The sequence below is a fragment of the Pelodiscus sinensis genome, chromosome 19, assembly GCF_052426305.1.
Source record: "Pelodiscus sinensis isolate ZL-2025 chromosome 19, ASM5242630v1, whole genome shotgun sequence".
NCBI lineage: Eukaryota > Metazoa > Chordata > Testudines > Trionychidae > Pelodiscus > Pelodiscus sinensis.
The window spans coordinates 5,051,530-5,071,322 of record NC_143070.1 but is presented as its reverse complement, the minus strand read 5'-3'; the positions used below and the strand labels follow the sequence as shown (position 1 = coordinate 5,071,322).

Genomic DNA, 19,793 nt, shown 5'->3' with positions numbered 1-19,793 from the left:
CCAGAAATCAGAGGCCCAAGTCTCCCAGGCAGAGGGGGGAGGAGACAGAAAAAAAGGGGGGGGCGGAGCAAGAAGTGGGGAGAGCCTCCCCCCCCCAAATCCCCCTGGGCAGGCAGATTTTCTTGGGGGCAAATTGAAGAAGGACAAGCCACTTCCTGGCCAATCGGGAGGGGGGGGGATGTGCTGCTTGGGGGGGGGCAGGGAATGGGGAACCCCCCTCCCCCCCCAAAAAAAACCCAGCCCCTGTGATTTGGCTCTTTCCTCGCTTTTGCCTCGGGGAATCTTGTTCCTTGGCATGGGGGGGGGGGGCTAGTCTTGCTGTGGGGGGAGGATGAGGCCAGGATTTTGACAGGGGTCCAAAAAGCCCTAGATCCATTCCTAGAGGTTGGATCCATCCACGGCCGTTCGCCAGGACGGGCAGGGGCGGTGCCCTCTGGTTGCCAGCTTTGGACAGTCTTCCCTCTGGCGGGTCAGCCTCGGTTGGGCGGACCCCTTTGGGAAGAGCACGTCCCTCGTGCTCCGTGGGTTCCCAGGGCTCTGCCCGGCCTCCGGTCTCGGCCCCTTTTTAGACCTGGCTCCTCGCCCAGGGGTTTGCAAACCGGGTGCTAGGAGAGGCAGGAAGCTGCCTTAACCCCCCTCCGCTGCACCGCTGCCTGGGGTAAGCGCCTCCCCCCCCCCCCGTCCAAAGCCCCCACCCACCCTCCAAAGCTCCCCTCCTCAGCCCCACCCCGCAGCCCCCGCTCCAGGCACATCACGGCAGGCCGTGGCCTCGACGATTTTCTTCAACTGGGTCCTGAGAAAAAAAGTTTCCCCCCCCCCGGTCTAGTTAACTCCCTTAGCCAAGGGTTCCTGGAAGCCCTGAAGGATTCGGGGTTTGATCCCCTCCCAACCGCCGGCTCAGGCGGGCCGCCCTTCCCCATAGTATTGACGCTGGCGCATCATACCGTGAGGTTTGAAGTCTACGCCGCGGGATCGGATGGCACCAGTCGCGGCTGTGGGGCTGAAAGACCCAAAGCCCAGCGCTCATCTTCTGTGGCAGACCCGGTGAAGCCAGTAAGCGGAGCCAGGGGGAAAATCCCCTTTTGTTAGCCCGGGATATTATGTGGGAGGCGCTGGCTGTTGTACCATGAAGCCACCAGCCTCACCCACCCCACTTCCTGCCCCCCCGCCCCCGGTTCAAACCGTTACCCGGTTAAACGACTAAAACGATCTCATTTAACGGCTTCACCATTGGCAGGCAGGCACAGAGCAGTCGGGGTAGGGGTCCCGCCGGGGCTGTCATTCTGCTGCCTCTATGGGGCAAAGACCCACCTGCCAGGAGCTATAGGGCTGCTTCTGGGATCCTGCCCTCTGTGGCTGGCCATCCACGGGGGTTTGGACCAGGCCCAGTGAACCCGGCGGTGGGCGACCGAGGCGAGTGAGCGGGGCGCACACGTGGGCCTCCTTCGTCTCCGTGGGGTCACAAGTCTGTCGCCACCAAGACGGTCCCCCTGCACGGGGCCGTTTTCAGAGCTGTGCCTGCGTGCCCGGAATTTGCAGGCTGTGCCGATGGAACCGTCGCAACCCTTTGATTGGACGGACGCGGCACGCCCCTCCCTTCACATGGCTTTATGTGCGTGTCACGTGAGTGAGGTCGGTAGGCAGAAAAACGACACGGACCGAAGCCAGCGGGATCTGGCAACCCAGTGCCCGAGGAACGATAAACAAAATGTCGCGTGGGCCACAGATAGAACCCAGCGGTTCTGCATGTGGCCTTCAGGTCTCCAGTTGCCCACCACTGGTTAACCAGTCACCCGGTGAATATTCTGGTAAGCCTAATGGTTCCCAGGTAACTAGTTCACCTTTCACATCCCTCAATGGGAACAGAGTACAGGCGGTCCTCAGCTTGCTGACATTTGATTTGCAATGAACGGCACTTACGACATTTCTGAATTGACCCCCTCATTCAACTTACGATGTTGGTGTCGACTTTATGACGTACCGTCCCACAACACAGTGGGTTGCAGTTCCCATCCGTGTCCCCTGCAAGCTGGGAGCTTGTGCAGCCGCTCAGGAGAGATTCTAACGCAGTGCAGCTGATTAGCAGAGTGCTCACAGCTAGGTTTGTGTTTCTAGTGGTGGTGCACATCCGCACATGCTGTGGTGCACGTAACATTATTCCACACACGTGTGGAAAATATTAGCAGGAACACTGATTCCATGTTACAACATTTTGACACAATTTTCAAGAACCAATTATGTTGTAAATCCAAGGACTGCCTGTAGTTCAAAAAGCTTTCTGAGAGAACACTTTTTTCCCACGGGAAAATGCCTTTTTTTTTTTACATCAAAATGTTCTGATGGAAACGCATCGATTTCTGCACAGTTTCATTTTGGAATGCCTGTTTTTCTTTTTCCAAAGTTCATCTTGTTTTCTGCTCTGTGAAACAGAGTGTACCTTTTATAACCGCACAAATCAAACCGGAACAATGCAGTCTTCTGGAGATGGAACATTTTGATTGCCCCGAAATGGGGAGATTTTTGGTTTTGGTTTCACTTCATGGGAAATTTGGCAGCTTTCTCTGTGAGGAAAGCTGATTTTGGAATCCGAGGATTTCCCTTGACTAGGGTTGCCAGGTGACCGTTTTTTGCGGCTTCTGTCCAATTAAAAAAAAGTCTGTTTTTCTCGGATGGAAGGTTGTTTGGGACATTCTTCCCATGCCATGGTTGGGGATTTAAAGGCACCTTGAGTCTTTTCTTGTGTGTGTGATTGGGGTGGTTTTTTGTGCAGTTGGTTTTGTTTTGTTTTTTGCTCAACCAATTTTTTCCCCACCATGTTTGGTATTTTTTATGGAACTATCTGGCAACACTACCCATGACCAGGGCCGACTAAGGGGTGGGTGAGCCGGGGCGCCAACTGATGGGGGGTGCCTGATGGCATCTGTAAGGGGTGCACGGCGCCCCTTATAGCTGCCATCAGGTGCCATGTGCCCAGCTCCTGGCGAGCTGCAGTGGCCGCCCGGGGCGGGGGCCGTGTTAACCCCCACAGTGCCCTTCCCCCCACGGTTGCGGGGCCCTGCACAGCCAGGCACGGCCCGCCCGGGCTGTGCGCCAGCGGCGGTGGCTGGGCAGTGCATGTGCCGTGTACCTGCCTGCGCGCCCTTGGGGTGGGCTCGCGCATGCGCCGTGCGCCAGGAGGCAGGCCCGCACACCCCAGGGGGGGCAGGCTCGCGCTTGCATGGCCTGCCCGGGGACCAGGGTGCCAAACTGGCTCGGGCCGGCCCTGCCCTTGACCCTGAAACTCTGAGGCCTACAGCGCTTGAAATGGGACAGTGCCCTACCCTTCCCGAAACTGGAGAATTGCTGGTTTAAGGAACTGCCACCATTTTCTAGAGCAGCCAGTTGATTTCCAGGGTACTGAGTGCAGGGGTGGTTCTTTTTCTTTCAGGGCCTGGTGGCTTTTCCATGAGGCGTCGGCGCCTTTCTCCAGGGTGCAGCAGGCTGGCGGAGAGCTCTCCACAAGGACGCCATGCAGGAGAACTATGAAACGCTGATCTCTCTGGGTAAGGATTCACTCTCCCTCGCTTTGTGGAACTGATAGGTCTGAAGCAACATGAGAGTCGGGGGGTTTCTGCAGCTCAGCCCCCTAGACATCCCAGGAGAGACAAATGCTTAAATATGAACCTGGATCATCTCCTTCGAACTGATCAACAGAATCGTCTCAAGCCTTAGAGACGGAAAGGATCTCCGACGCGCTGGCCGAAGGGAGCCACTTTCTGAGAGGTCGGAGGTCAGTGGAAAGTCATCGGTTCTGGAGCAGATCCTAGACTGTTTGTGGATTGGTCTCCTTTTGATGTGCGCTGTTCGTGCCAAGGGAAGGTTAGCTGGGAAGGCCGTTGTTTCAGCGTGGAAAAGAGGAGACTAAGCGGGGATAGGATAGAGGTCTATAAAATCATGAGTGGAGAAAGTGAATTAGGAAAAGTCGTTTATTTGTTCCCATAATATAAGAACCAGGGGCCACCAAATGAAATTAATGGGCAGCAGGTTTAAAACAAATAAAAGGAAGATCGTCTTCACCCAGCGCACAGTCAACTTGTGGAACTCCTTGCCGGAGGAGGTTGTGAAGGCTAGGACTAGAACAGGGTTTAAAAGAGAACTAGATACATTCATGGAGGTTAGGTCTATCAATGACTATTAGCCAGGATGGGTAGGAATGGTGTCCCTAGCCTCTGTTTGTCTGGAAATGGGTGACAGGGTTGGGATCATGTGAGGGTTACCTGTTGTGATCCCTCCCTCTGGGGCACCTGGCCTTGGCCACTGTTGGCAGACAGGACACTGGGCTAGATGGGTCCCAGTGTGGTCCTTCGTATGTTCGTCTAATCGCCGTCTCTTCCGTTTCTCGTTAGCAGAAGAGATGGCCATCAGCATGCCGCGGATCACCGCCATGGCTGAGTCCCACCGCCGAGAGCTGGTGTCGGGTAAGTCCCTGCATGTTGGAGGCGAGGGGATGTGTGCAAAAGTGGTTAGCAACTCAGGAAAGAGGGGTCCCCAATTTGAGCCAACTCTCAAGGAGGCCTGAAAGCCCCGAGGAGAGCTGGGTTCATTTTTTCAGAGGAACTTTTTGTTTTAAGACAAACCCCACAGCCCAGCGACACCAAAGTGTGCTGCGAATCGGCGACTGTTGCGATCAACTAAAACCCGAAGGAGATTTGGCAAATCAAAGTATTGCAACCGCTTCCCAACTTTCCACTTCAGGGAGTTCTTTTTGTTTCAAAGGTTTCTGTTTTTTTAAGCAAACAAAGTGAGTCAGCAAAATAGTTTCAGGACAGTCAAAATCCAAACACAAGAGTTGGCCTTTGGTCAAAGCCTGACTAGCTCAGTCAATAGAGTATCCGACTTTTGAAAGGGATCTACAAGCTAAATAGGAGTCAACAGTGGGATGCTGTTGCGAAAAAAGCCTACGCGATTCTGGGAGGCATGAACAAGAGTGTGGTGAGCAAGTCAGGAGAAGTCATTCTTCCGCTCTACTCTGCTCTGGTTAGGCCTCAGTTGGAATATTATGTCCAGTTCTGGGCATCGCATTTCAAGAAAGATTTGGAGAAATTGAAGAAGGTCCAGAGAAGTGCAACAAGAATGATGAAAGGTCTAGAGAACATGAGCTATGATGGAAGACTGAAAGGACTGGGCTTGCTGGCTGTGTCTAGACTGGCCAGTTTTTCCAGAAAATCAGCCGCTTTCCCGGAAAAACTTGCCAGCTGTCTACACTGGCCGCTTGAATTTCCGCAAAAGCACTGACTTCCTACTGTAAGAAATCAGTGCTGTTCGCGGAAATACTATGCTGCTCCCGTTCAGGCAAAAGTCCTTTTGTGCAAAACTTTTGCGCAAAAGGGCCAGTGTAGACAGCTCAGATTTGTTTTGCGCAAAAAAGCCCCGATGGCGAAAATGGCAATCGGGGCTTTTTTGCGGAAAAGCGCGTCTAGATTGGCCACAGATGCTTTTCTGCAAAAAGTGCTTTTGCGGAAAAGCGTCCATGCCAATGTAGATGCTCTTTTCCGAAAATGATTTTAATGGAAAACTTTTCCGTTAAAAGCATTTCCGGAAAATCATGCCAGTGTCGACGTTGCCGTTTAGTTTGGAAAGGAGAAGACTGAGAGGGGACATGATAGCGGTTTTCAAATATCTAAAAGGGTGTCACAAGGAGGAGGGAGACAAATTGTTCTCCTTGGTCTCTGAGGATAAGACAAGAAGCAAGGGGCTTAAACTGCAGCAAGGGAGGTTTAGGTTGGACATAAGGAAAAACTTCCTGTCATGGTGGTTAAACACTGGAATGAATTGCCTAGGGAGGCTGTGGAAACTCCATCACTGGAGATATTTAAGGGCAGGTTAGACAGACACCTGTCAGGGATGGTCTAGATCAGGGCTACTCAACTTTGGAAGCCCCGGGGGCCACAATGATACTCACAGCACACACCGAGGGCTGCAACTTAAGTGTGGTTGCACAGACATGCAAATAGTTTCTTTCCCACTGATGGGCATGAATACAAAGCACTTCCCACAATGCCCCTGCAGTCCCCACACCTCCTCCCCGGAGGCTAGAAATGCCGACACCCTGTACCCGTCTGTTCCAGCCAGCCCGTCCCCTTGTGTCGTTCATTGCTCACCCCGCCTGGGAGAGGCCTCACTGTTGCGCAGTGTGTGCCCAGTGGAGGCCACGTTCAAAGGATCCACCCACGGGCCACGTGTTGAGCCCCGTGTAACCCAAACCGCACCGTGGGCTGCAAACACACAAGCTGGGGGCCGCTCGCAGCCCGTGGGTCATGTGTTGACCCTGGTCTAGACGGTGCTTGGTCCTGCCATGAGGGCAGGGGACCGGACTCGATGACTTCTCGAGGCCCCTTCTGGTCCTAGTGTTTTATGTTTCTATGGAAAGAAATTGTTGCATTTGACCCCAAATGTATTGGGGTTTTTTTCAGCTTTTCGATTGCTCCAAAATAAAAAAAATAAATAAAAAAGCAGTACATCATTTTTGGCTTGACCCAAAACAGTGGTTTTATTCCCTTCAATTTTTTGGAATCGCAGGTGGACCAAAACCTTTGTTATTCAGCCAGCCAACCTCTGCCCACCCAAGTCCCGTTAAAGTGTATCTGGTTGTGCTTTGCCTCGTTGGCTCTTTGCTACTGGCTGCTAATGAGATTTTGTGCTTGGACCATTTGCTGATCCACAGTGAAGGCATTTGCTCAGTTGAATCACTCAGGCTGGGATTTCCAAAATCCCAGAGGGAGTCCGGTGGCTTTAATGCCACAGTGATAATCCAGAGCCTGGAAAAATGAGCTGCGAAACAGATAATGGGTTTGTGTCATTTTCCCTTTGCATCTTTAAGTCCCATCTACCTAAGGTGTCAAATGCATGTTGTGGAGATGACCTACTCCCCTGCCGAATCATGGAGCATATACTGGAGTCAATCCATGTCTCTCGCTGTGTCTGTGCAGTGCCTGGCACAACGGGGCCCTGATCTCAGCTGGGGCAGGGCCCGTCTCTCACTGTGTCTGTGCAGCGCCCGGCACAACGGGGCCCTGATCCCAGCTGGGGCAGGGTCTGTCTCTCGCTGTGTCTGTGCAGCGCCCGGCACAACGGGGCCCTGATCTCAGCTGGGGCAGGGTCTGTCTCTCACTGTGTCTGTGCAGCGCCCGGCACAACGGGGCCCTGATCTCAGCTGGGGCAGGGCCTGTCTCTCGCTGTGTCTGTGCAGCACCTGGCACAACGGGGCCCTGATCTCAGCTGGACCCTTTCTGTGCTACTGTAATATAATCTGCCCACCGGATAAGTATCCGATCAGAACTTAATCTTGTTCTTTTCCCTCCAACCAGCGGGCTTCCCGATTTCAAAGCCTGACTTGCTGTCCTGGATGGAACGAGGGGAAGAGCCGTGGGTCCCGGATCTCCAGGCCCCCGAGGAAAGGGAAATCCCAAGAAGCAGCAGCCCAGGTGAGCAGGAGGAAAGCGAAGGAGAAAATCATGTAAGAACGAAATATGTCGACTGTGAGATTTTGGGGGCATGGAACCACCTCTCGCTGTGTGTCTGTGCAGCGCCCGACACAACGGGGCCCTGATCTCAGCTGGGGCAGGGCCTGTCTCTCGCTGTGTCTGTGCAGCGCCCGGCACAACGGGGCCCTGATCTCAGCTGGGACAGGGTCTGTCTCTCGCTGTGTCTGTGCAGCGCCTGGCACAACGGGGCCCTGATCTCAGCTGGGGCAGGGCCTGTTTCTCGCTGTGTCTGTGCAGCGCCCGGCACAACGGGGCCCTGATCTCACTGTGTTTCCCTAGGATCCCCCGCATTACATGATCTCCCAGCACAAGAAAGGGTGGTGATCCCTGCTGCACCCTTAGGTTTAGCATCTTTTCATCCCTGTGGCGACCGGCTGCGGAGGGGAGTCCCTCCTTTCTCTTGGCTCACCTCCTGGATTCTCTTTCCCAGCAGGCGAAGCCTCTAGAAGCGAGGAAGAAGAGGAGGAAGAGGAAGAAGAGGAGGAGGAGGAGGAGGAAGACGAGGAGCAGCCACAGGGATCTCCCGGGAAAACAGAGCTGCCAGGGACATCCCCGGAGGAAAAGGAGGTTGAGAGTCCCAGCCCCGGGCCGGAGGGGAAACTCGAGATCCTGGAGGGGAAAACCCCAGAGAAACCCGCAGGCCAGACCGGAAACCTGAAGCCGCCGCCGGCTCCCGCGGGGGCCGACAAAGTGTTCCACTGCGCCGAGTGCGGGAAGACCTTCAGCCAGCGGTCCAACCTGATCCGGCACCAGCGCCTGCACGCCGCCGCCAAGCCCCACCCGTGCCCCGAGTGCGAGAAGAGCTTCAGCGAGCCGGCGGCCCTGGCCCGGCACCAGAAGTCCCACGCTGCCGGGAAGCCCTTCCGGTGCGGGGACTGCGGGAAGGGCTTCTCCTGGAGCTCCCACCTGGAGCGGCACCGGCGCGTCCACACCGGCGAGCGGCCCTACGCCTGCGAGGACTGCGGGAAGGGCTTCAGCGTCAGCTCCCACCTGGAGCGGCACCGGCGGGTCCACACGGGCGAGCGGCCCTACGCCTGCGAGGAGTGCGGGAAACGCTTCGCCGTCAGCTCCACCCTGGCCCAGCACCGCCGGGTCCACGCCGGCGACCGGCCCCACCGCTGCGGGGACTGCGGCAAGGCCTTTGGGCTGAGCGCCGCCCTGCTCGCCCACCAGCGCAAGCACCGGGGGGAGAAGCCGTTCCAGTGCCCCGAGTGCGGCAAGGCCTTCGGCTTCACCTCCCACCTGGAGCGGCACCGGCGCGTCCACACCGGCGAGCGGCCTTTCCAGTGCGACGACTGCGGCAAGCGCTTCAGCCGCAGCTCCCACCTCTACCGGCACCGGCGCGTCCACACCGGGGAGAAGCCGCGGAAATGCGCCGCCTGCGGGAAGAGCTACCACCTCAGCGCCGCCGCCTTGGCTGCGCCCGGCGGCAGCGCGAGGGACCCCGCCAAATGTGCCGACTGTGGGCGCCGCCGCCCGCCCCCGCCACCGCCTCCTCCGCCGCCCGTGCCGGACCCCACCCCGGGCTGCGTGGACAAGCCCCACAAATGCCCCGAGTGCGGGAAGGGTTTTGGGCAGAGCTCCTCGCTGGTGAAGCACCAGCGGACCCACACGGGCGAGCGGCCCTTCCAGTGCGGCGAGTGCGGCAAACGCTTCGGCTGGTGCTCGGCCCTCATCAAGCACCGGCGCATCCACACCGGCGAGCGGCCCTACGCCTGCGGGGACTGCGGCAAGGCCTTCAGCGTCAGCTCCCACCTGGACCGGCACCAGCGGGTCCACGCCGGCGACCGGCCCCACCGCTGCGCCGAGTGCGGGAAAGGCTACGGCGAGCCGGCGGCCCTGGCCAAGCACCAGAAGTCCCACGCCGCCGGGAAGCCCTTCCAGTGCGGGGACTGCGGGAAGGGCTTCGCCTGGAGCTCCCACCTGGAGCGGCACCGGCGCGTCCACACCGGCGAGCGGCCCTACGCCTGCGGGGACTGCGGGAAGGGCTTCAGCGTCAGCTCCCACCTGGAGCGGCACCGGCGGGTCCACACGGGCGAGCGGCCCTACAAGTGCGAGGAGTGCGGGAAGGCCTTCGCCGTCAGCTCCACCCTGGCCCAGCACCAGCGGGTGCACTCCAGCGGCCGGCCCCACCGGTGCAAGGACTGCGGGAAGCGGTTCGCGGCGGGGGGCCAGCTGCTGGCCCACCAGCGGGCCCACCGGGGCGAGAAGCCCTACCCCTGCGGGGTCTGCGGCAAGAGCTTCGGCTTCGTCTCGCACCTGGAGCGGCACCGCCGCGTCCACACCGGCGAGAAGCCGTACACGTGCGCCGACTGCGGCAAGGCCTTCAGCCGCAGCTCCCACCGCAACCGCCACCAGCGCGCCCACGCCGCCGCCGCCGCCCAGGCCCGGCCCTTTAAGGCTGGGACGGAGGGGGACAAAGGCTCCGCCCCCTCCAGCCCGGCCAAGCCACCCAGAGGCCCTGCTGCTGCCGCCGCTACCGCCGAGGCTGCCCTCTCCCTCCTGCCAGCCTGGTGGGGGGAAGGGGAAAGGAGGAGCAGCCACCCGCCGGCCTGGCCGGAGGAGGCCGCGACAGCAGCCGTGCCCTTCCCCCACGCGGCCGGGGGGCTGCGGGGATGGGGCATGAAAGCCTTCCCTGCCCCGGACATGGCTCCCGCCCCGTGGCGACTGGGGGATGGCGGCTCGGGCTGGGTGCCCGCCCTGCCGCAGGAAGCCTGGCCTCAGCTGCCACCCACTTCCTAACCCGCCGCTGGAGCGGTTTGCTTCGCTCCCCTCCCCAACACGGAGGGCCTCCTCTCTAGCCTGGTGGGTTCCCCAGGGCTGCTGCACCCTGCCGCTGTCCCGGCGCTCATCCAGCCGCCCCGCCGGGCAGGGATCTGGCCCAGCCGAGGAGAGAGTGTCTCCCACCATGCACGCCCCCGCCCATCCCTGTCCCCCGGCCACCTCCCATGCAGCCCTTTAACTCGCCTGAGGGTGTGTCACCCAGCTCACCCCCTGAGCCAATGGGAACAGGAACCAGAGGGGAGGGGTGAGAATTAGCAGGGGAGGGGGGTGAATTAAGCATCTGGAGCCCAGAGGAGGAGGCGAGGCCCTCTTGTCGCTCAGACAGTCCGGGTGTCCATTGGACAGGCCCTGATGTCCAGGATTTTTAATCTGGGGGAGGGGAGAGGTGGCGCGGGGGTGGGGAAGAGGTGGAGAAGAGGGCAGGGCCTCAAGGAAAGAGGTTGGACAGGGTCTTGAAGGACGAGGCAGGACCCGGAGGCAGAGGCAAAGAAGGGGCGGAGCCTTGGGGAAGAGGCGGACCAAGGGGCGGGGCTCAGCCTGGCAGGAAGGAAGATGCTCATCCCAGCGTTCCGTTGAGGGTCTCACTCACGTTGCTGCCCTGCGCCTGCGTTCCTTGTAAGCCGGGCATTTGTGCTGGGGAGGTTCCAGTGCCACCTGGCAGATTAGCAGAGCTGGTTTCGACAGGTGGTGCACATCCACACGGGCCTTGGTGCACATAACAAAATGCATTCCCCACATGGGTGGGAAAGATCGGCGGGGAACACTATCTTGCGTGTCACGTGTATACCGTTCCCCACCCCAATCCCGAGCGTCTCCTTTAAATGAGTCCCCGACAGCCTCCCAGCCTGAGCGGCGCATTTATGCTGTTCCCCCAACAGCATCCCTTGGCGTCACATTTGTGAATAATGAATTGAGTTATGGATTCAGGGGATGTTTCCTGGGAAAGTCCAGGATTTTCGCTGGCACCAACACTGACACATGAGCATGGGAGGCAGAGCCCAGCACTGGGGAAGGAAGGGAGACACGAAGCCCATTAGCATCATGAGTCAGGGGAGGGAGGCTGGAGGTGGGACACAGCACAGGTGAGAAGCTGAAAATATCTGGGGCAGCTAGTTGCTTCCCAATGCAGCTGCAGAAGGATTAAAGCGGGGGTGGGGAGGAAGGGGCGTCTTCCCCGGGTTTCTCGAGGACAAACCTGACCTGATCTGACCTGAGACTAGACCAGGTCGTATCAGAATCCAGGCCAGTGGCCTCCACTGAAGCTACAGACAGAAGTGGGGACAACAGAAATCCTGGCTGTCGCATCCCCACACATCCACTCGCACCAATGGGACAGAACTGGGATTGGAAACAGAGACTGTGCTGAAAGCTATTTCCTGTCTGGGGGAGCGACTGCCACAGTGAACATTAACAATATCCCGTAACTGGTTCCTTAACACCCGCTCACCCCCAGATCCTGGGATTTCTTGGGGCTTGATCATTTGCTTTTAGAACTGGATTCATGTGTCTATCTCACCGGTTGCTTGCGATTTCCTTTTTAACTTATCAAGGGTCTTTGCGGTTTGGGGTGGCGGGGACCTAAGATCCGTCGCCTCGGATACTTTCCCTTGTAAATGCAGCCTCCTCGAACAGGATCAGTGCAGTCTGGGTGTATCATTTTATTTCCTGCTTTTCATTAGTTGTAATAAAATGCCACATTTCCAGCATTCCCAGAATCCCGAGTCCTCTGTTCTGGAGAAAAACCACCAGTCAAAATGAGCCTTAGGTGAGGTGTGGGGGAGGGGGTTCCCAAAAAGTCAAGATTGTGGATTCCTTGAGGCAGGAAGTGTCTGTCTTGTCTGTGTTTTGTACAGCACCAGCACAGCAGGGTTGTGCTCCACGACTGAGGCTCACAGACACTATGATAATACAAATAATCGATGGTATGAATTTGATTTCAGCTAGAGAAGGAGAAGAGTTGCATATGGAAAAATAAGTTCTTAATTCATTTGAGCTAAGCTTCTATTTTCACTCCTTCTTTTGGAAATTCAGAGTTAGGGTTGAGTTTTCTCCCCCATTTGGAGTTACTGAGATCAGAGTTAATTTTCTCCAGCAGAGGTGAACGTTAGGCGGTTTGCAGTTTCAGCGTGCAATACATGATGCTTGACTCAAGTGATTCTCTGAGCCATGCAGATCTTTCACTATTCAGCTGCTTCTCATTATTCTGTGCAATCGTTTTAAATCTGTAGGGTTTTAATTGGCTGCCCTGGCTTTTCAACATGAAGGAGCAACATAGCTTGATGTTAACTCAGATACTTGCTTCCTACTGAGAATAGGGTACCATCTCCAACACCAGTGTAGGCATGAAGCATGTAAATCTGTATTTGTATGTATTTCCCTACAAATACTAACAGATTCATAGCTTCTGTGGCCTGACAGATCCATGGTGATAATTTAATGTATGCCACAAGGCAGAGAATTCCCACAGAATAATTTTTAGAGCAGTGTTTCTCAACTAGTGGTACAAGTACCCTTAGGGCAGGGGTGTCCAAACTTTTTTCAAAGAGGGCCAGATTTGATGAAGTGAACATGCGTGAGGGCCGACCATTTTGCCTGACATTCTTTGAACCATTACAATTAAATGCAAATTAACTATTTTATGCAAAGTTTATTGCAAACGGCATACTTTTCATTTCGTCACATGGATGACAAATCTAAACAGGTGTTAAATCACTCTGCCTTTCATATCTGAAGGCCAGATGAAAAAAAAAATCCAGGAAGCTGAAATATATGTCAGGAACATTGTAAAGTACATGACATATTATTGGTAATAAAGGTTGTCTGTCAACTTTTAAGTTCAAAAAATATGAACAGGAACATAACACCAAGTATACATGTTGTGTCAAATATATTTATAACTGATTTAGACCAACTGACATTAACTGAGATTTTACAATGTATTCATCTCAATACATATGGATTCGTTGGGGCCATAAAAGATAGATATTGCCAAATTACCTGTGGGGCCGTATTAAACCGGAACACGGGCCGCAATTGGCCCCCGGGCCGGACTTTGGACATGCCTGCCTTAGGGGGTACTCAAGATAAGTCTGGGGGGCACATTAACATCACTGAAATTTGGAGAAAACTGAATTTTTGTTGTAAGTTTTACAGCGTTTTATTATTTTTGTACATTTTACACCCAAAAATTTCTTTGCCTGCCCGGCTACGATTAAGTTGTTTATACAAATGTGTTTCAGTGGTAGAAAAACAATGGTGTGTCTGAAAACTGTAGGTACTGGGGTACTTACAATTTTTCTAAAGGGGTACTTTATAAAAAAAAAAGGTTGAGAAACACTGTTCTAGAACATAGACGGTAGAATAATTTAGGGGATTAATTTTGGGTCCTTCACTTTGTTTCCTACTAGTGCCCTCTATAAACATGAGGATACTCAGCCTGGGTGGCAAGGGGAGACTGAACCTGGGACATTTGTCTGGGTGGCAAGGGGAAACTGAACTTGCTGGTTTAATTTTGAGGGCGAGGGGGGGAGAAATTGGTGAGCAGAAAACCTGATCGAAAGGAAAACTACTGAGGTTGGGCTAAAAAACAGCAAAGCGACGAGGAAACAGGACTAGACGCTGCTGTTTACGTGGGGGAGAACATGGAACGTTGGTGGGTGCGGACCTACGTGAAAACTGCTCGGATAAGGTCCGGCGGAGCACAGGCTGATTCGGTGGCGTCCGGCTCTGCGTTATATAAAGTCCCGGTGGGAGGGAGCGTGGGCCGAGTGAGGATGAGCGGGCCAAGCGAAACGAGGCGGAATCTCCTGGCCACGGTGGGGGAGCGGCTGGTGGCTATTGGCCGAAGCGCGGCGGCGGCGGGACTCGAGCTGCTAGCGGCGCTGCGGGAGGAGGAAGCGGCGGTGGCGGGGGAACCCGGTAAGGCGCTGCAGACGGAGCACGTGGAAACGCGCGGGTCCTCGCCGTTTAACACGGGATAGCGCCGAACCTGAAACCGGAGCGGGAAGGGGAAGGGTGCAGGGCGGTGCCCAGGTAATGGACGGGGCTTAGCGGAAAACGCGAGGCTCCTTGCGCGTTGGGAGTGTGGAGGAACTTGCGTGGTCCAGATCGCTGTGGGCGATTCAAGGGGAACGTGGTGTGGTAGGTAGTTACTGGTTTTCTATGTGGAACTTGCATTTTTCTTCTCTTCAGGATAATTTTGACTTGCCCTGTTGGATTTGGGTTTTCTTCAGCACTTTCTCCCTTGGGTTTTTGGGGCTACTTTGTGTTTGGGATCTGCTCTGAATCCTGGGGCTGGAAGAGACCTCAGGAAGTCAGCGAGTCAAGCCCCCTGCCCAAAGCAGGCCCAGCCCCAACTCAATCATCCCAGCCAGGGCGTTGTCAAGCTGACACTTAAACTCTAGAATGGAGATTTCACCACCTCCCGAGGGAACCTGCCCCAGAACTTCACCACCCTCCTAGTGCAATAGTCTTTTCCTAGGCCTCCCCCACTGCAACTTGAGACAGTTGCTCCTTGCTCTGTTTCTGATCCTTTTTCCCCCCTTTTAGTTTACTTTTGAGTGCCTGTAAAACAGAGAAGGGGAAACTTTTTTGGGTCAGAGACTGCTGACCCGCAGAAAAATCAGTCGGGGGCTGCACACAAGTGAGACGCGCCTTACTGAGAAGGAGAAAGACATTTCCCTTGCACACCAGAGCCTAGGGGGGCCTAGGCTAGTAGATCTTGTGTGCTCCAGCCTGGTGGGTAGTAGGGGCTGGAGTACGAGTATGCACTCCCCAGTGTGAAGCCTTGGAGGCTGGATCCAGGCAAGCCGGGGGCTGCATCTGACCCCGGCACCTGAGATTCCCCACCTCTGCTATAAAAGCTGTCTTTTTTTCCCCCCCTGTTGTTTTGTAAAGAGAACCCCATATCTTTCTACCCCTAGGAATTTGCTACCTTGGTGGTGTCTCATTATAGTACATTTTGGGCCCTAAATAAAAATTTATTCAATATATATATTCTGGGACTTACGGTTTTGAGCTGGGGGTTGGGGACCAAGAGCTGTTGTAGATTAGTATGGTTGGTGGTCAGGAGTTCAGTCTACTTTTGCTTTGTAGATGTTGGTTGGCTTGTTTATAACTGCGGTATTTGGTGCTCTAAAACAGGCTTCTGATCTAAATGGGCCGTGAGTGACCCTACCTAGTATATAGAACTTTTTTTGTATGAAGAAAGTGAAGTTGTCTAGGAGAATGAGGAGACATTAGCAGCTCAACATCTAATCCAGAGCAAATCTCATGATGCTCAAGTAGTGGTTGCTTCTTAATGGCTTTGGCTGCTGTTATGAGTCTTGTTTTGATTGCTGTGGATTCTCTAACAAGTGTCTGTGTTTGAGTTTCCTTGTAGCCCCGGGATCTGTGAAACAGGAAGATGATAAAAGCAAGACAGAAGAGGAACCTATCCCAGTAACCACTCCTGCACTCAAGCAAAGGGAGCAGGTGTTTGCCTTGGAGGCTCCTTTTACCATGCAGCAGGACAGGAATCAAGAGACGGGCATGTTAGCAGTAGGTGCGAGCAGCAAACATCCTCCTCCCTTCCCCATCCCTGAAGCTTGTGCTGTTTAAAGGGGCTTAGATTAATTGAAGCAGGAAGAGAGAGTGCAGCTATTACTGTATGCTGAAAACAAAGTGAGAACCCTCCATCTGTATTCCAGTAATCCTTAGAGTGTCTGTTTAGGACCGTGATAGAGATGTAGCCATGTTAGTCTGGGGTAGCTGAAGCAAAATGCAGGACAATGTAGCACTTTAAAGACTAACAAGATGGTTTATTAGATGATTAGGACCCTTTGCTAATTGCTGTATGAACAACAAAGATGGTTCCTGCTTTAAGATGCTTTCAAATTGTGTAGACAAGGTGGCTACGTCTACACTGGCACCCTTTTTCGGAAATGCTTAAAACGGAAAACTTTTCCATTATAAGCATTTTCGGAAAAAGCGCATCTACATTGGCAGGATGCTTTTCCGGAAAAGCACTTTCTGCGGAAAAGCGTCCGTGCTAATGTAGACACACTTTTCTGCAAAAAAGCCCCAATCGCCATTTTCGCGATTGGGGCTTTTTTGCAGAAAAGAAATCTGTGCTGTCTACACTGGCCCTCTTCCGGAACAGTTTTCTGGAAAAGGACTTTTTGCCTGAACGGGAGCAGCATAGTTTTTCCGGAAAAAAACACTGATGATTTTACATTAGATCGTCAGTGCTTTTCCGGAAATTCAAGGGGCCAGTGTAGACAGCTGGCAAGTTATTCCGGAAAAGCGGCTGATTTTCTGGAATAAGTGGCCAGTGTAGACACAGCCGGTGGGTACCTGGGTGAAAAGGGATGAGAAGAAGTGAGTATAAACTGATTATTATCCTCATGGGCCAGAACACCTTGCCAAACTACTTCTCCCCATGAAGCACTAGTTTTCTATCATTGGAGTCCTTTGCTGTGATGCACAGTGGGAAAAGTAGCTTGGCTTATAGAGGCAAATGGGAACATGAGAACTGCAGCACAATTCCCATGAGGCACAGGCAATATTTCTAAATCAAAACAGCTTGGTTCTTTATTAGTCAAAATCTTGAAGGAGGGAAGAGTCCATTTTCCAATGAGCTCTATAAGTGTCTTTTCTTTTAGAGAGCAGTAACTTATTTTTGGCATGGAGGAGAATTTGTTCTATTAGAGGTGTGTGTTCTTTCTTTTGTTTAGAAACCATTGTGAAAAACCAGGAGGTGATGAGGTCGTTGATGGCGGAGCTGGTGAAAAGCATGGGTGCTGTGGAACGCAGGATCCGCAACATAGAACAAGAGATGGGGCTGATCACTAAATTCACCCAGGAGCTAAATGAATTGGGTGAAGACAGCTGGACTTGAAAGTGCTCACGACTTGCTTTGTTCCACATTTTGCAACAGTCAGTCTCTGATACAATATTTCTTCATTGACTCGTCAGTCCTGTTTGGGATGGGGTTTTGTGATACTTCTAGGGCAGTTAACCATCCAACTACCATTTAGATAATATGGGAGTGAAGCAGTAAAGAGTTTTTTTGTTTGTTTGTTTGTTTTTTCAAAAGCACTTACCTTCTACAGATCTGTTGATTCCTTTCTATAAGCCACGTGCAGGTTTCAGAAACTCCAGTCTCCACAAGCATGTAGTCTTTAAGCTGTAGAGCTTTGCAGTTGACTGCTACTACTTCCCCTAGTTGCCAAGATGTTAGACAGGTTCCCTAACACCTCTTGTCTGCAATGCAAAGCCATTCCTAACTGGGTAGATTATTCTTCCCCTCACACTGGTATCCACTGGTCTGGTCTCTTGGAATGCTGCCTTTATCCTGATGCATAATTTATAAAAGACGGGCTGCATTAAAAGAACAAATACACTTTTCATCAAATGCTGGTTTTGGTTGCATTTGTAATAAGGAACCCTTTAGTCTCATCAGTAACAAAAACACTAGAAATTTGGGCATGTTCCATTTCCGTCCAGCACTTTCATATTTGCCTAAAGATTTCTATAGAGGGATCACTGAACATAAAGCACAGACTCTTTAAATCTTTATTTGATTGGGGGCTCTGTAGGGTTTGTGTTCAGGCTTGGAAGGCTGATACTCCTGAAAGGTTTATGGAGGTGAAATATTCAACTTTTGGATTGAAAGAATGCCACTTATTCCTCTGTTTTGACAGTAAATTAGTTTGAACAGCTTTGCATATAGCAGTGTAATATTCTTTTACTGCTACTACATGTTCTACTCTGTATTTCCCCTAAAATCTATACTATCTGGTAACCAACTCTGCATGTATTTCCACTAATATTTACACTTCCTGATAACTAGCATTTGACTGGCTAAAATTCCTTGGTCAATCACTGCTTTGGGGAATTTGTGAAACATGCTAATCCACTGTTAGGTCAATGACAGAAAGAGCTGATTAATTTAAAACAATAAAATGTATGTGAAAGACTGCTTTATCAGTAATCCATATTGAATGAGGTCTAGTGACACAGATCAGCTGGTGTAAATTTATGTGGCTTAATATATAGCTCTTGTACTAGCTGAAAGAGCTTTACTAGTATCTTAAGAATGCATACTTTAAAAAAAAAAACTGACTTGGTTCAGACCAAAGCCCCAAGTTTCTGCTTTCTCTAAGAGAAAGTTTGGGATGTGTGATTCTGAAAGGGGCCTGAAGTGTTCTTGCCTGTCAGAGAAGTCTGCAGTCTTCTAGCCATCTGAATGTATTTATTCCCATTCTGATGCTTTTTGGACAGAAAGCGATCTTTGTTTCACATGTGCAAAACTCGATTGGATTAAGAGAACATTCACTGCACCATGATAGATGTTCAACCGATGGAAAAAAATGGAATCATTTGTGATTTCTCTTGTGTGCTTCATATCTGCAAAATAGGTTCTGCTGCTCTGCAGTTTCTACAAGCAGGTAATAATCCCACCGCCATTGAATGGGGAAGAGTTTGGGTAGAAATAATGACAGCAATTGGTGTATGTGATGCTTAAGATCTTTCCTGCTTGAAAGCGAAGGTGGGAGCTGTTCATGTGTGTGAATTTAAACCAATATAGTTAAATTGTGATGAAATCCATTGTGGAGATTTTTACTCCAGAATAAGTGTCTTCTCTAGCAGCTATGTTGGTATCATTAAATTGATGTAACTTCCTTTCCAGACAAACCTTAAGGCTAAAGTCCTGCTAATCATACCTGCTGAAAATTGCTTTTTAAAAAAAGTGGAAGGCTACACAGCAATGAAAGAACCGCGTGAGCCCATGTTGGCTGGCATGGGTATTCAGCTGCAGTGTAGACATACCCAGAGAAGACAAGGGATGGGAAGAGAATTAGGGCAAAATCTGATGGTGGGTGGGATTAGTGATGCAGTGAGCCCCTGTCTCAGGAAACTGCTCTTGCTAAGGGAGGGAGCCAAGAACACTTTGGCTGCATCTAGACTGGCATGATTTTGTGGGAATAGTTTTAATGGAAAAGTTTTTATGTTAAAAGTATTTTTGCAAAAGCACATCTAGATTGGCACAGATGCTTTTGCGCAAAAGCATCCGTGGCCAGTCTAGACGTGACTTTTGTGCAAGAAAGCCCCGATCGCCATTTTAGCCATCGGGGTTTTTTTGCCCAAAACAGTTCTTCCCTGTCTACACTGGCCCTCATGCGCAAGTATTCTTGCACAAGAGGGCTTTTTCCCGAGCGGGAGCGTGAAAGTATTTGCACAAGAAGCACTGATTATTTTTTTTTAACACTACCAAGTCAGTGCTCTTGTGCTAATTCAAGCAGCTAGGGTAGACAGTTGGCAAGTTTTTGTGCAAAAGCAGTGGCTTTTGCGCAAAATCTTGCCAGTCTAGATGCAGCCCTTCAGTTTGCCTGAAGGGGAATGAAATATTAAGTACAGGCAGTCCCCGGGTTACATGGATCCGACTTACATCGGATCCCTACTTACAAACGGGGTGAGGCAACCCCGCACTAGCTGCTTCCCCCC

At 52.5% G+C, this 19,793-nt stretch overlaps 2 protein-coding genes across 2 annotated transcripts in view; both read left to right on the top strand.

Annotated features, from left to right (window-relative positions):
- Positions 1-304: 304 nt before the first annotated feature.
- LOC102444043 (uncharacterized) overlaps positions 305-19,793 on the top strand; it is a 66,322-nt gene continuing 46,833 nt past the window's right edge. Inside the window, exons 1-5 of the mRNA XM_089771466.1 lie at positions 305-1,053; positions 3,428-3,542; positions 4,386-4,457; positions 7,347-7,463; positions 7,954-10,263. Of these exons, the coding sequence (XP_089627592.1) occupies positions 3,509-3,542; positions 4,386-4,457; positions 7,347-7,463; positions 7,954-10,263 (2,533 nt within the window). The 5' untranslated portion in view covers positions 305-1,053; positions 3,428-3,508. The remainder of the gene's footprint in view (positions 1,054-3,427; positions 3,543-4,385; positions 4,458-7,346; positions 7,464-7,953; positions 10,264-19,793) is intronic.
- LOC149522069 (uncharacterized) lies at positions 13,885-18,267 on the top strand. Its single transcript, XM_089770876.1, has 3 exons — positions 13,885-14,225; positions 15,688-15,849; positions 17,021-18,267. Exons 1-3 carry the CDS (start codon positions 13,949-13,951, stop codon positions 17,182-17,184), a joined length of 603 nt encoding a protein of 200 aa, XP_089627002.1. The 5' UTR covers positions 13,885-13,948; the 3' UTR covers positions 17,185-18,267.

Bases quoted from the DNA above. Each gene is read 5' to 3' on its own strand.
- LOC149522069 (XM_089770876.1), top strand. From the start codon at position 13,949: ATGGAACGTTGGTGGGTGCGGACCTACGTGAAAACTGCTCGGATAAGG. The intron at 14,226-15,687 runs GTAAGGCGCTGC...GTTTCCTTGTAG, and splicing joins GGCGGTGGCGGGGGAACCCG to CCCCGGGATCTGTGAAACAG. The intron at 15,850-17,020 runs GTGCGAGCAGCA...TCTTTTGTTTAG, and splicing joins GACGGGCATGTTAGCAGTAG to AAACCATTGTGAAAAACCAG.